Below are 15219 nucleotides of genomic sequence, written 5' to 3'. Positions count from 1 at the left end.
CCCCCCACCCGCTGCATGTTCGCTCGCCTGGGCTGAGGGAGGGGAAGGTGTTGGGAAAAGCCCCACCAGGAGTGGCCACCAGCTGGCAGCCACTCCATGTCTTCCCCCAATACATTCTCGCTCCCTCAGCCCCAGCCAGCTTCCCCCCACAGCAGTGGTGGTGTGGTGGCGGCTGCCACATGTGAACTTCCCCTCTCCCTGGCTGGGCAACATGTGTATGGCCTGCAGAGGGGCACCGCTGCCTTTGCCCCCCACCCTGCTCCTGGGAGCAGGCACAGAGATGCATGATTTTCTCATCACTTTGTCACGTGTGCGTGGCCCCACCATCTCGTGTACAAGTGCCCGACATGTCTAGGTAAATGGAAAAAGGTAAAAAGTGCAGCATGGGTTCACTAAAGGTAGCTCTCGTCAACTAATCAAATGTTCTTTAACTGATTTGCTTGAGAAAAATGTGAATCTCATTTTTATCGGCTATTGTAAATTATTGATGTTTATTAGAGATTATTATCTCCAAAGCAGAGATAATATTCCCTCATTTTATAGGCATACAAGGTTTGTTTGTAAAGGTCTCAATCTAAGGGTGTAGGTGCACATTACCTTTCCCATGTATTAAGGGCTCTTAAGATGGGCGTGTCCACACATCAAGACAGGAAAGGGCAAGCTAAGTGGGCTCTGAGTGCTTCAGAGAGGAATCCTCTTTGGGCAGGGATTCTTTAGCTAGCTTTAGGTATTTTATGTTGCGGTAACGTTAGACTCTCAATGGTGCCAATATGGTGCCAGTCTGGTGCCATGGAACCCGCTCACCTGCCACTGCTCTCTGGGCTAAGTCCAGCCCCTGGAGTGGGACAGAAGCTTCCCTTGTCCCGGGAAGAGTGCCTGTAGCTGCAGATTGGCAGGAAGTCAGGGAAAAGACTCGGGGGAGATGGGGGTGAGCTCTGAGGGGTGGGAGTAGATGCTGGAAAACTGGCAAGCAGGGGGAGCTTGACAGCTCCTAGCCATGCACCTGCTCACCAGCTCTCTAGCAGCATGTCCGAGCAGTGCAGTCACAGGTATTCACCCTTACTGTGCAACTGTTCAGACAGTGCTTTAACTTTAATGTTGCCTAGCTTTAGTGTGTAGTTCCAACCTCTACGTGAGATTTCTTGTCTCCTCAACAAGGACTTGCCCTCTGAGCTTAACTTTTAGCTCTTGCTCTGTTTCTGTGTTTGAATGCTGTCTGCGTGCCAGAGGGAGTCCTTGAAACTAGGTTCCCTGGTTTTAGCTCTTGGCTACACCTGACCTTGGAGCAGTCATTACAGGGGAAGTAGCTCTGTATTGGACTAGGCTCAGGTGTCCCATAGGTATGAGTGGTTTGGTCAGCCTTATAAAGGTGGGAAAAGCTCAAATACATGTAATGACTATGAAGTCTTTGCAGATTTTAATGATTAAAGCTGTCATTGGGCATGTGCCAACTGATTTTTATTTTTAAAAGGATTATAACGTGACCAAAATTGAGCAGATCTTTTACAGAGTTTGCACAGGATATGTCCCTGACGCACGGGTTTATATTCTCCAGTTAGATTTCAAGTTTGTTCCCCGAATATGAGGGTTTTAGAGCTTTCCAAAGAAACGTACCAGGATATTTAACACTGTAAAAACAGTTTTTTTTCCTAGCTTCAGCCTTGGAAGTGATCAAGTTGTTTTAGCTGAAAATTTTGTCTGAAACAGACATTCAGAACAGGCCGTACTCATTTAAATGGGTAAAAGTTGATGAAAATAACAAGCTGAAACTAAACCAGCTGGGGGCACCTCCTGTGGTTGTTGAGAACTTTCCTGTAGCTTCAGTTGTTCATCTTCAAAGCAAAAACAAGAAAACACTTGCTTTGTTGTTGACTGCATTCCCATGCTGATTAGTTTGTGCTGGGTGTAATTTAGATGTGCTGGTTTAACCTTCTTGCAATAAATGTTTGAATAGGCATGTGTTTAAACAAAAGATGGGGGAAATAATACTTTAACAGCTTTTTTGAAATATTTGCTATATTGTAAAGACATTTGAAATACTTGGGTTGAGCTAGAAATGAATTATTCATATTGTTTACATTATTTTTACAGTTGCTGATTGTGTTGTGTTGGATCCAAGGATTGCTGCATGGCTGATAAATCCTAGTGACACTGTTCCCTCTTTTGAGTATTTAATACTAAAGCATTTTAAAAAACCTCTTTCTACAAGAATGGTGAATATGAACATGGGTTTGTTAAGCAATATATTGGTAAGTAGTTTTTAGAGATTTATGTACAATAAACAAAAAAGGAGTAAAATAATAATATTTTTTTCTATTGTATTTAGAAAACTATATAAACATATGCATGTTTCTTTGGCAAGAAGAAGGAGAATGTTTTCTTTCTTAACAACATATCCTGGATAACTGGTATAAAATATCCAGGACTTGAAATCTGTGCCATAATGGGCTCTAATTTTTCATAAGTGACTACTAAATTCTGACAAGCAGCCCCCAGGTTCCATGGCAGCATTAATTAATGATCATAAAATATCCTTGATCTCCTGTTTCCCAAATGCAATATCATCATCAAGAGGTATGTCCTAGCTATTTGTATTAGTGTAGCTAGGTTAAAGTGGCACATACCAAGAATCACATATATGACAGACCCGTACTGGGGCCAGTTAAAATACTCGGTTTTGGGGTTTTGGCATATGGGCTGTTTGTAGATGATAGAAACAAACAAACCACACTTTATCGGGAGAAGCAGCATGTTAATTTAACTGGGCTCTGCAGTGTCTGTATAGTTCGGGCACTTCAGCGGGGCTTTTTGGTGATTCAATCAGCTATTAGATAAAAGCACCAAAAAAGCCCTGCCAAAGTGCCTTTGATCTGTACAGATGTTGTGGGTGAGCTGGGTCCAACTAACATGATGCCACTTTTGGGCATGTGCTGGGCTCAGCATGCTCCTGTGCCAAGCTTAAAGTGCCATGTATATGTATGTGTATTTTAACATCTGCAAGCAGCCATATTGAACAGGAGCAAGTGGTATATTCTTTCGGGTACTGTTTAATTGTTTTATTATTTTATCTGTTTTTACTGTAAGCTGTTCTCAGCCTTTATGGGGAGAGCAACATAAATCAATAAATAAAATACTTCCCCATCACTACCTAGTCTGAGGGAGGGAAAATTGAGACCAACTTTGGAAACACTAGGCTTCAGTAAGTATTGTAATAGTTCTGAGAGTTTGGCAAATCGGGGAGAACTACTGAGAGAACCTGTGTGCAGCAGAGAGAATAGAATGGCGAAGTCACTAAAACAAGTGCTGTGTTTCTTTATGCATCTTAAAATTTCTAAGAAAAGGATGATTTGTAATATCAATAGGGTATTTTAGATGATTTCTTACCTCATGCTGTGGAAGCTCTTCAGTGAAATTAAATGGAACATTTCTATTACATGTTAGTGATAAATGTCTTCGAAGTTCCTTTTTTTATATCCCAGGGCACTATTTTTAGTTGTTTATTTTTACTTGCCTGTCAAAATGATCTATGTAATACTTGTATATGGGGGTAATTTTGTTTCCATTTCTCCCCCCAAAACCGTTTTATAGTTCTTGTTACCTCTTGGGGTTCTCTTTTATAGCTATTGTGCTTACTCTGTCTTCTGTGCCAGTTTCTTTACTTGTTTATGACAACTCTGTGCTACTTCATTTGTTGTAATCTACTGCAGCATTGTTCTTTCCATCCTGTGGTGCATAGAGAATGAAATGAAGCAAGAAGACAGTACAGTAAAAGCAAGGGAAGGAATAAAATAAGCATTTGTTGTCATGCAAATAAAGTGGATAGGTTTGTAGAACATAAAGGAAGACTAACAAGCATCCAGGTAGACTGGTAACATGAAAAAAACAGGGTGGCCAATTTGCAGCAGGCGTGTCACAAGTGGCATGGACAGCCTCTGTGTCATACAATAGATCAGGGAGGGCCTGGCAGCACAATATCTAATTGGGCAGGAAGCAGAAGGCAAAGCAGGTAATCAGGCAAGGACCATTGGGTAAAAAGCAGAGCAGGAGATTGGGCAGGGATCACAGAGCATTTAACAGAAAGCACAGCGGTAGATCAGGTAGAGGAAGCGGATCAGAGTGGTGCCTGGGGAGGGTGCAGGACTAAATTGTGGTATGCCTATCAAAAAGGTTAGCCTCCAGTGAAATAGAGCGTAGAGTAAACAAGAAGGAAGGAAAGAACATTGAGACAATGTAACAAAAGTGAACATGAGACCTGCAGCAAGAAACATCATCCAAGGATGGTGTTAGATTGTAAGAATTGAAAAAGAAGAGACCTAGAAATGAGAGAGAATACAAAATGGATAGGGGATTCTTCCCATTGAAAGAAGAAAAATGGTAACTTTTTAATGAAAAATGTTTGAGCGAGAGAGATGTAGATAAACAGCCCCTCCTTGTTGAAGAAATGCAAAGCACTGCTGTGTAATCTGAAAATCAGATTAAAATAATTTTAATGGAACTAAACTCTACAGATTATTTCATAATTTAAAAATATTTGACGCTTCTGCATGGTTTGTAGTTATAGGAGTTCTCCTGGGTTTCTTTTCCTTATTAAAAACCTCTTGTCTATCTGTGAAGAGGTTTTTAATAGTTTTCTTCAAAACAGCTTGACACCTTTTCTGTAGGCCATTCAGCTGGACTACTCATGTGCTCAACTAAAAAGCTTCTTGGTAAGTCCACAGCAGTGATTCTCAACTGGGGCTACTGAGAGATCCTTTTAAAGGTGCCTCCCCACTGTGCCTCTTTCTAGAGATGCTGTGTGGGGTTAGACTGGAAAGCCCAGCCTGACAGGAGGAGCTACCATGAGGCTGCTGTTGCTGTCCTACCTGAGAGCCCAGAGAGGCAATAGAACCACTGTAGATGAGATAATGGTATGTCACCCCTGTCCCTGTGCTTCCTGGTGGGCAAAGGGCACTGCCTGGGCTTCATTCATCAAAGCAAAGGTGTTAAGTGAAGCCTCTTTTGTGCAGGGAAAAGGAGGGGCTCGCCTTGCCTGCATCAACAGAAGGTACCACTACATTCAGAAAAATTGTGGAGGGGTGCCTCGAGTCTAAAAAACTGAGAAACACTGGTCTACAGAGTGCAAAGCAGCCATTCTGTAGCTCTGGAACCAGATGGGGTAGATGCTGGAAAAATGGTGAAAGATGATGATGTACAATTTAAAAGCACTGTGACGTTTTCAAACATACTAAAATACCAGCTTGTGTTTACAAGAGCTGAATTATCACAAAGGGACTGCTGTGTCAACATTGCAGCAATTCTCTCTCAAATAATTGTCGTCTTATACTTGCTCCCATATGGGTTTGATCAGTCTGCCCATGGACCTGAGGCAGTTTCTTTGCCCTAGCAGTACCTGTTGTATTCTGCCCTACTTCATGCAGCTCTGTTTGCACTGAGAGAATAAGGGTGGTGTACCCTTCCTGTTTCTCCATTCTTCTTAAGTGTTTGACTGGGGTAGGGTCTATCACATTTGCAACCTGCTTTCTCACCTGAAACCTCTTTTTTTTTTTTTTTTCACAGGTTATTCTTTTTTCCTTACATTTAGGCCAGGGGTATCAAGCATATGTGAAGCCAAGAGACTGCCTCAGGTGTTTTAACACTATGTTGAAAGCGCTCTTTTTGCGGGGTTCATTGACTTGGTGCCTTCTGTCTCTTCCCTTGCACTTTATTTTGTTCCTAACAGTTTTTCCTCTGTGGTCCTGAGGGAGGTTTCCAACCAAAGGATCAAGTAGGAAAACAGCTTTTCTTTTCTTGCCTGGAGATGGCTTGTAACTGAATCCGTCTGTGAAAGGCCTTCCCAAAGCTCATAGGTACTGAGGCGCTAAAGCTTTGAGCTTTAATTCCTCCTGGCTTATCAGGAGTATGAAGAGGCTTGTAGAGCACTAGTGCTGGCCCCACTTTCTGGCTCCAAGTCTTCATGCTCCACTAAGAGACAGTGCTCGCTGCTGATGAGTGCCACATGGCTAACGCACTCCCCTGTGGGCTGACCTACAATGCCTGAAGTTAAGAAAATATTAATAAGCACAGCTACCTCCAAGAAAATGTTGGTCATTGCTGACTTGTTCTAAAGCTCTAGAACCAGGTTTGTGTCCACTGCCTGATGCCCAGATTATCCTTCACTTAGCACAGATCTCACCCCTTACTAGTTCTGCTCCTTGCATGGAGCCCATCACCTCTAACAACTGATGACCTTGGTTCCTCTGTGTTCTAAACCTGAATTGTATCTAGATCTCTCATCTAGTTTTGGCACCACATGACGCTACCCTTTGGACCCCATGGCCAGATCCAGAGACTAAATGTAACTTGGATTCTATGCCTCCAGCACCAGTATTTCTTTCCTCTCCATGTTTGTATTTTGGAATTTCTTGTGATTTATTGACATGGATCTACAATGGGAGAGAGCGTATGGGATAAACCCGACAATGGTGGGGATGCAGTGGTTCCACTGGGGACCCAGCAGTGGTCCAGGATAGAGTGGGACCCAGTGGTAGAAGATTCGGTAAGCTGTTTGCCTGTGCTCTCATCCCCCACATCCAGACATAACTAAGTGAAACCTTCTAAAATAACCCTTTGTTAGAGAGACACTATTTTGGAGTGTTGCAGCTGCATTTATAATGTTTCAGAGGGTGCATATGTTTGTCCTGTTGGCTCTTTGAAATGTTTTAATTGTTGTATGTGTCTATACCTGAGTTGCCGAAGGTCTCATCTTCATTGGGACAACAAATCTGACTTAATGTCTGAGGTGTTCACTAGGTGTGTCTCCCTTCTAGTTCCCACTTTCAGGATTGCTTGGTGTGTTCATTTGTGATGAACAATAAAATGATGACAGCTTCAAAAGCTAGAAATCATTCATTTTGGTTAGACAATTCTCTAAATGGCTTCCCACGTCCTACTATTATTTTACTGCACACAGAAACTACATTAAAAGAACATTAAGGTTGAAAAAGTCAAGCATTTAAATTAGGAAATGCCTGTATAATCTTAATTTGACCCCTTTGTGTGTCTTTAAAAGACACTTTTTTAATGTCTTTAATTACTATGGTAATAGAGAGTTCTTCACTGAAGCAGACAAATGTATAATAAGATCCAGTGACTCGAAGTTGAAGTTAGACAAATAGTGGATAGAAATAAGGCTTTTTGAACAATCAGTGTAATTACCAGGGGTGAAATGTATCAAGTGTTGTAGGGGATTGAGTCTCCATTGGAAATTTTTAAAACAAAATTAGATTTTTTTTCTCCCTAAGAGACTTTCTAGTTCAAACAGGCATTAATTCATGAATGCCCTATGGCCTGTGTCATGTAGGAGATCAGACTAGATGATCACAATCGTTCCCCCTTGACTTTATAATTTATTAAATTATTTATTTCCACAAGCCCCCTGTCTCATTCATTGCACAGAATGAACAGGCTAGTGAATATTTATTTTATTCTTAATGTTCAATATATAGGGCTAAGCCTTTTTTTTTCTGCACACTGCTCAAGTCCTGCTTTGAAGACGATTATTGATTTCCTCATGAGTGCTTTCATTATGACACTCACCACTGTAGTTTCTGAGCACTTCACAAATGTTAATAATGTATTGTTTGCACTGTCCCTGTGACATGAGTATTCGTATTAAGTTCATTTTAGAAATGAGTCCATTTATAAAAACCATTTTGGGTTCCCAATCTCAGCTGGGCATTTTTCAGATATTTAGTAGTAAGACAGTATTTTATATATGCAAGCAGAGCTCTCATTGACTTCAGTTGCATTTGTGAGTGTTCAGCATAAATGTAAATCAGGCTACTGTGTATCAAGGCAGGCATCCAGGAAATAAGTGTCATATAATTAATGACCAATTCTGAAAATTTGGCTTTTGTGACTTATTTAGCATCCATCACTCAGGAACTGTTTGGCAGAGACAGGAATAGAAACCAAGGCAGCATTAAACTGTCTTTAATTGTGAGACTCTCCTTTTATTTCATGCAGTCTTCTGCCTCATTTATTATACCTTTCAACTTCTGCAGTAAATGAAGCAGATGTCTTACAGATAGCAGTATCCGTCACCAGATATAGCCATGATCCATCTGTGGAACAGCTCTGTCTTGTTCACTGAAAGAGGCAGGTTCTCATAGTTTTTCATTATATAATATTTTTTTTCCATCTCAAAATGCACACAGGCAATAAGGCTGTATTAACGTAAAACAGGCCATCTTAATTCTTGCTGTGAAGACTGTGGAAGCTGCCTACAATATTTTATTAATATTATATGTCCATCTATTTTTATTGTGATTTTATTGTTCTTCTGTAGCATTCTAAGGGGTTAATTCAAGCTAGAGGGGGAGGGGAAGGGAAACGCAAGAAAAAGGATAAGAGAGTCAGATACTCCATTACTGAAGCATAAAGAACAATGCAGAAGTCAGTCACTTTGAAGTTTTACCTCTATCCATGCTGAGTTTTTAATAGATTGAAACAGAAAGCCATGTGGGAAACCAGAACAAAGAACATTGAAGTGCTTTAAGAGAGTCCAATAAAATTGGGTAAGAGGCAGAGATTGCTGGGGAGACTGAACCCCAGTTCCCAGAGATAGCAATATCAAGGATAAGCCAGGCCTGCTGAAACATCTAGGTAGGCTATTAATATGAGTAAATACTTTTAACTGTGCTTAAACTCTGTTTTTGTTACTACCCTACTATTGAGATTAAGCAATTCTTTGATTTTAAAAAGCTGTTTTGGTTCATTGGGAACTGTAATCAGTAGTGAATAAACAAGGAAGGCTGTCAGGTAGCTGAACCTGCTGATCAGTCACAGTTGCACAGTGCACTGGAGGCTCAGACCCAGTTTCAGAATGGGAGGACTGTGTGGTTTCATACTAGTGCAGGTGAAGGCAAGATGCCTAACACCTGGGGGGAGTACACCAGAAGACTTGCGTGCAACTAGCCCAAAACGCAAACATCAAATGGCATCTTTCAAGCAACTGCCTACCTAACTCCTATTTTACCTGGGCACCAGTCCTTACAATAGGCCAAGCTGCCAGCTGTGCCCCCTCATCAATATGGACCACATAATTACTTGACCAAATTAACACAGACTAACTATATCATCCAAGGTTCATTCACCTACACCTCTACTAGTATCATATATGCCATCACCTGTTTACAGTTCCTCTTGACTGGCTACATTGGACAGACGGAGTGATACCTATGTGAGATTGAGGGGATGCCAATCTGACATCAAGTCCACAAATACACAAAGGTCCGTGACAGAACACTTTAACCTTCCTGGACTTTCTATCTCTGACCTCAGAGTAGCTGTTCTTATACAGCAAAACTTTAAAAGCGGATTTGAATGTGAAATTGCAGAACAAGAATCATCCACTGACTGGATTGTGTTAAGTATGGTCTAAAAAGGGACTATGGATTCTTACCCCATTATCTTTATTGATCCCTTTGTCCTTATGGGTTTATTACTTGTTCACCTCTCAGCACTGCCCCCTCTTCCCCACTTCCTTCCCTTTCTTGTCTTTTATATTTAAATCACTCTATTTGGTAGCCTGCTCTGTGCATGTCCTTTCACAGCATCTGATTAAAGGAGCTCTTGCTCACAAAAGCTTATGAATCTCTGATTCTGTTAGTTTATAAGGTGCACCTCTTCCCTGCCTGTAGCCCCAAACTGGGATGCTAGAATTTCCTATTAAATGCTTGGCTTTAAAAGCCTGATAACTGCTTTTGTGTGTAATTTCCTAGAGGTTTTTAAAAAGGAAACTGTAGAAATCCTATCACAGCTCATCAGCAGAGTTGTAACTTTTTATATAAGTTACACATGTGCTGCCACTTGTTTTAATGAAGTAACTAATAGAATAATAGGTTGTTACCTGCCAGGTGGATTATTGCTGGAGGGAAATGAGATAATAATAGACAGACACATGAAACAGCCCATGTGTTTTGTCACAGGGCTTCACAGATATTTTCTGGCAGGAGGAGGACAAGATTTGGGCTCTTGCTCAGCATGGGAAAATTTCTATCCAAGTTTTACAAATGAAGTCTAAATGGGACTGGTTGGATTTTAACAATACTGTTAGCATTAAAAAGATTTGCAGAACAAGGCTGCAGTACTCAAAATGGACAAACTTAATGGCACAGAAAGCAGGAGATGGAGATCAGAAGTGATATGGAAGAAAAAGTAGTAGGGTTTAGCCTAAGCTTGGGTATACGGAAGAAAGAAATAGGAAAAGATATTCCACCCCAGGGCAATAACAAAGCTCTACCTTCCCTTGGGCAAGAGAGAAGCTGTCCCCCAAATAATGGCCTAAACCAAAGCAGCATTCTCTGTGAGTAAGCATTCAGTCTCTTTGGAAAGTGAGTTGTCTTGTCTATTCATACCCAAATTTGGTTCATTTGGGTATATAATCTACCTAGCTAGCTAAAGGTGCAATCCCTGCAAAACACAGTCCAGAAGGCAAAAGTCTGTAAAGATTCACTCAGATACTGAAATGGAGTTATGAGCTCACTGAGGAGAAAAGTAAGACTCTTTTCCAGCTGTCCTTCCCAACTTTTTGGAGCTCAGAGGAGAGAAGTTTAATCCCTCTAGTATGTCCCCCTGCTCTAAGACATGTTCAAGTAAAGCTAGCTAAACTGTCCCTGACAGATGTTCTTGGAAACTTCCAATGTCAGGAATTCCACAAACTGTCTCTTTCAGTGATGTAACTGTCCTTACTGAAATACTTTACTAATATTTAACCTGAATCAACCCTGCTGCAAAAAAAAGAAAAAGATTACTACTTGTTCAGTCCTTAATGGCCTTGGAGAGCAGTGATCCCCATTTTTTTTTACATATTTGAAGGCTCTTACCATGTGCCCCCTCAGTCTTCTCTTCTCTAAAATTAAACAAACCTAATTCTTTTAACCTTTTCTCACAAGTGGTGTTTGCTAAAGCCATTGTTATTTTTGTTGCCCACCTCTCAACTCTCCAATTTGTCTGTATCTTCCCTTAAAGTATGCTAGAAATTTGACATTATTTTAATTAGAACAGTTCCTTACCTGAATCTTTAACCCTGCCTATATAAAATTAATTACTTCTCATTTTTAAGCATCACACAGTAGTGGGAGATATGGGTTGGAAAGGATACTATCTTACCTGGTTACTTCCTTGCTGGTAACAGTGCCTTTCATAATTTTACCATCGTTAGTGTGACTCTAGGAGCCAAGGGGCAATCTTAAGTTTTTGTATGCCAAATAGTCTACTTTGTTCAATGGCATTAACAGTACTGTTGCTATTCATACTGAACAAGTTCCTATGCATCTTTGGAATAATTCTTTAGTTGGCAGCTAGAGACAGTGGTACAGCTTTGCTGCAATGTTGAACCACCTGTGGAACTAAAGAGAGGAAGGAATTAAGACGTGGTAAATCTAGTTAATAGAAAGCCAATTACCAGATCAGAAAACTTCTGTTTTTTTAGAAATTAGAACAGAATTTTACCTTTATCATCAAGGCGCAATGTTATATTACTGCAAAAAATAAGTACATCTCTTTCTCGCTCAGAACGTGTGTTCCCATGTATGGTTTGTAAAATAAGGAACAGGTAAAATCCTAGACATTCCATCTTGCTACTTAGCCACATTCCATGGGGTTGTGAGAATCCGTAATACAGAGGTGCTGCTAGAAATACAAAAACTAATGTTCACAAACACCCAAGGAAAAAATGCTTTCCCATTATTCACTCTCTTAATCTTGAAATAGCCTGGTAATCTTTGTGGTTTCATATAAGTAATTTGTATTTCTAATTTTTCTTAAACAGCATCAGAACTTGGGTCTAAACTTGAAGATACTTTACAGTGTAATGATGGACCTTTCTCAGGAGTTACAGGCAAGGCCGTTTTTAACAAAATATCATTACAGTAAATCGTACCTATGCAATGATATAGTAAAGGAAAATTAATTTTTGCTTTGTATTCTAGTGAAATAATCCATATATGCAAACAAGACAAAAGGCCTCCTATGCTAAACCTTGTGTGATACTGAAGCCTGGTCAAAACTGCAGCATTATGGGTGTGTCTACACATGCCATTGGGAGTAGCAATAAACTGCGGAGCTTATTGCTCCCAGGAAGCTCTTGGGCATGAGTCTGTGGCCATAGCAACATGCTATAGTGAGGTAGTGACCATGTTTGTCTACACGTGACCAGCAGCTACTTTACTATAGTGGCACACTCCCTCATTATAGCATGCTACAAAGTAGCAGCTAATAATAACCTTGCGCCTGGCATACAACGCAGTACAGGCTGCTACTGTGCTATGCTTTAGTACTTCCAAGAGAAAGTACTAAAGCATGGTGCAGTAGCAATGTTGTCATATGGGCACATGTAAACACGCCCTGTGTGCATGCCTGGATTGCAGTATATTGAGCTGCGTAGCAGTAGCCCCAGCTGGCAGGGAGTCTGGGGGGCCTTCCTGCTAGTCCAGAGCTGCTCCAGCTGGGTTAGACATGCTGCAGAGGGGCTGGCTTGGGGCACAAGGGTGCTTCAGTGTGGGGCTAGCCAGCAGGCAGTTCTGGTAATGAAGCACTGTCATGCCCTAGCTAGCCAGTCAGCATCTCTGTGCACTGCTGCACAGGGAAAAAACTCCCTAGCAGGGTAGTACTTGTATTGTATTTACAAGTACGACCCTTCTGTGGAGCTTATTAGTTCCTTGTGACCTAATAACAAGGGTTCCCAAACCCTGGGCCGTGGCCGGGTACCAGGCCACGAAAGGTTGGCTGCCAGACCGCAAGCGACTGTGGACAAGTTAAACCCCGGACCAGCAAACTGCAGACTGGAAGTGACTGGCATACTGTGGACTGGCAGCCACCTCTTCTTTTATGCTGAGTTGAAAAAAGGATTGGCTGCCTGCCTGCTGTATGCCAGTCACTTCTGGTCTGTGGTTTGCTGGTCTGTGATTTTTCCAGTCCTCAGCATGAAAAAGTTGGGAACCCCTGCCCTAATAGGGATGCACATGTAGACGCTGAGACATTTACTGTACAATTAAGTAATCAACTGTGCAGTAAACATCTTAATAGATGGCCCTTTGACAGTTATGTTTGCTGTTTCTCAGTGTGGCAGTGCACCTTTTGAAGTCAATGAGGCGATTGGTTATGGGCTTGACTTGAAACTGCATCCTGCTGGGGATGGGTGGCCTGGTGGGGCTCCTGGTGGCATGGAAGCCCCCAGGAAATACCAGGCCAGGTACCACCCAGTGAAAGGTGGGTCGGGGTGCCTTAACTTCTAGCTCCCACAACTCGGTGGGCATGAGGGCTAGGCATGGCTGCAGCCACCTGAGCTCCAGGTGGGGTGTAAGACCCCAGTAGAAGAGTGTGGCCAGGCACACCTGCAGCCACCTGAGCCCACAGGGGAAGAAGTCCCTGGAAGCCCCTGATTGGGGATAGTTGTGTGGCCCTGGAGAGAGAGGGCAGTTGTGAAGGCCCTGAGAGGCCCAGGATGTAGGTGATCCTGCACAGAGTAGGGTTGAATGGGAGTAGGCCTGAATGGCAGTCCCAGAGGTGCATTGAGTAGGACTGAGCTGGGAATAAGCCTGAAGGGCAGTGCAGGGGCCAGCTCTGTGAGTTAGTTGAGTGTGAGGATGATGAGAAGACCCCAGGCTAGGGTGTGGTGTAGAGACCCTAGAGTGGGCATCAGTTGGAACCCCACGTGAGAGGAGTAGGCCAAGGAATGTTTTTGGGCACCTGAGGCTGAGGGGGGTGGCCTCAGCCAGAGAGTTAGGGGTGAGTCCTGACCCCAGTAAGTCCTCCACTGCAAGGAGGCTGAGTGTGGGTAGAAGAAAGGCCTAAAGGTTGAGCACAATGATCTGCTGGTCCAGGGAAGGAGTGAGAGTTCCTGTGAGACCCCGGAGCACCAATTGTGGTGTGGGTTACAAACAACATGTGGATGTCCTCTGTGAGGCATGGGCTTTGGTGTAGGGGAGGTTTCAGAGCTGCAGATAACCCCCCTGGCATCAGGGAAGGAAACGGGCAGCCTTCCTCTTGGGTAATATTTTAATCATTTTCCATCAAGGCATGGCAGGGGAGAGAGGCGGGCAGCTGGCCCAGAAACAGGTGGGCAGACCAACATCCAACTGGCCCTGGGACAGCCCTGTTACAGTCGGATCAAATTTATTTGTGTGCATCCATCTTTGTTTTCTGCTAGCAGAATCCAGACTTTGTCACCAAAAATAAAACCACTTCCTCAAATGACATGTTATTCAGCTGTTATATTTCCATCAGCAAAATTCTAAACTTTGTACTGGTACAAACAGACTTGCAGTCATAATCTCTGCAAGAGTGATTGCTCTGGTGACAATTTTAAGTTCTGTTGGCCAGAGGTCAAAATGACCAGAAGTCTGCTTCTTCCAACATGCTTTCAAATCCCAGCATATTTTAGAAATACCCTTTTTTCAGAGGAGACAGGCATGGGTCTTTGCAAAGATAAGGTTCCACGGTAGTGCTGTGGTGCTGAATTCAGTAGAGCAGGAGATACCATTGATTTATGGTTACTTGTGATGCATGGCATTGACATAGCTATTGATACTGCTGAAGCAGTCAGAACTGATGAGATTTGTTTTTAAGTGGTTTGCATCAAAATGTGATGCCAAAATGCTGTCAAGATTATTTTATTTAATTTTATAAGACCAACAGACATTTATTTCTAAATGCATGACAATCAGTTGCAAACACTATCAACAGAAAGCAAAGGCCAGTGATTAAATAAATCTTACAGAAGAGGCCAAAGAAAAAGAAAATGCAAAACATTAAACAAGCTTTCCCTCCCCAAAAGTTTTCTTAGAAAGAGGGGACTTCTGAAGAGGGAGTGCTAGTCTTAAGGATTAATTTATTCACGATAATGCACCAGGAGGGAGATTGAAAACAAAAGGAAGCCTCACAAATAAACATCCTGCCAGTATGCCTTTCTCAGTTGCTGGCTGAAAGAGGCCTGGAGCTGTGGACAAAACTTCTGTCTCCTGCATTTTTTCTTCAGAGGACTAGGATGGTCTACACTCTTTGAAATAAAACATTATACTGTACTACAGATAAACACCTCTTTCTCTCCCCTCCCCCCCCACTCTCTTCCCTCATTCATATGTGTTTATGGGCCAGATTATGGTACAGTAATTTTAAGCTTGCTTTCTTCTGAAAAGTTGTATTAAGTGAAAGGGATACTCTGTATGGGGAATAGCA

The 15219-nt window shown here is 42.1% G+C and overlaps 1 protein-coding gene across 1 annotated transcript in view; it reads left to right on the top strand.

Moving 5' to 3' along the window:
- Positions 1-15219, top strand: part of POLN (DNA polymerase nu) — a 215139-nt gene that overhangs the window by 24387 nt on the left and 175533 nt on the right. The window contains exons 7-8 of the mRNA XM_019552905.1: positions 2092-2249; positions 11813-11881. Of these exons, the coding sequence (XP_019408450.1) occupies positions 2092-2249; positions 11813-11881 (227 nt within the window). The remainder of the gene's footprint in view (positions 1-2091; positions 2250-11812; positions 11882-15219) is intronic.

Source organism: Crocodylus porosus, unplaced genomic scaffold (genome assembly GCF_001723895.1).
Source record: "Crocodylus porosus isolate Cpor-Errol unplaced genomic scaffold, CroPor_comp1, whole genome shotgun sequence".
In the NCBI taxonomy this organism is placed as follows: domain Eukaryota; kingdom Metazoa; phylum Chordata; order Crocodylia; family Crocodylidae; genus Crocodylus; species Crocodylus porosus.
Note: the sequence above shows the minus strand (reverse complement) of the source record. Positions and strands in the feature narration are given on the sequence as shown.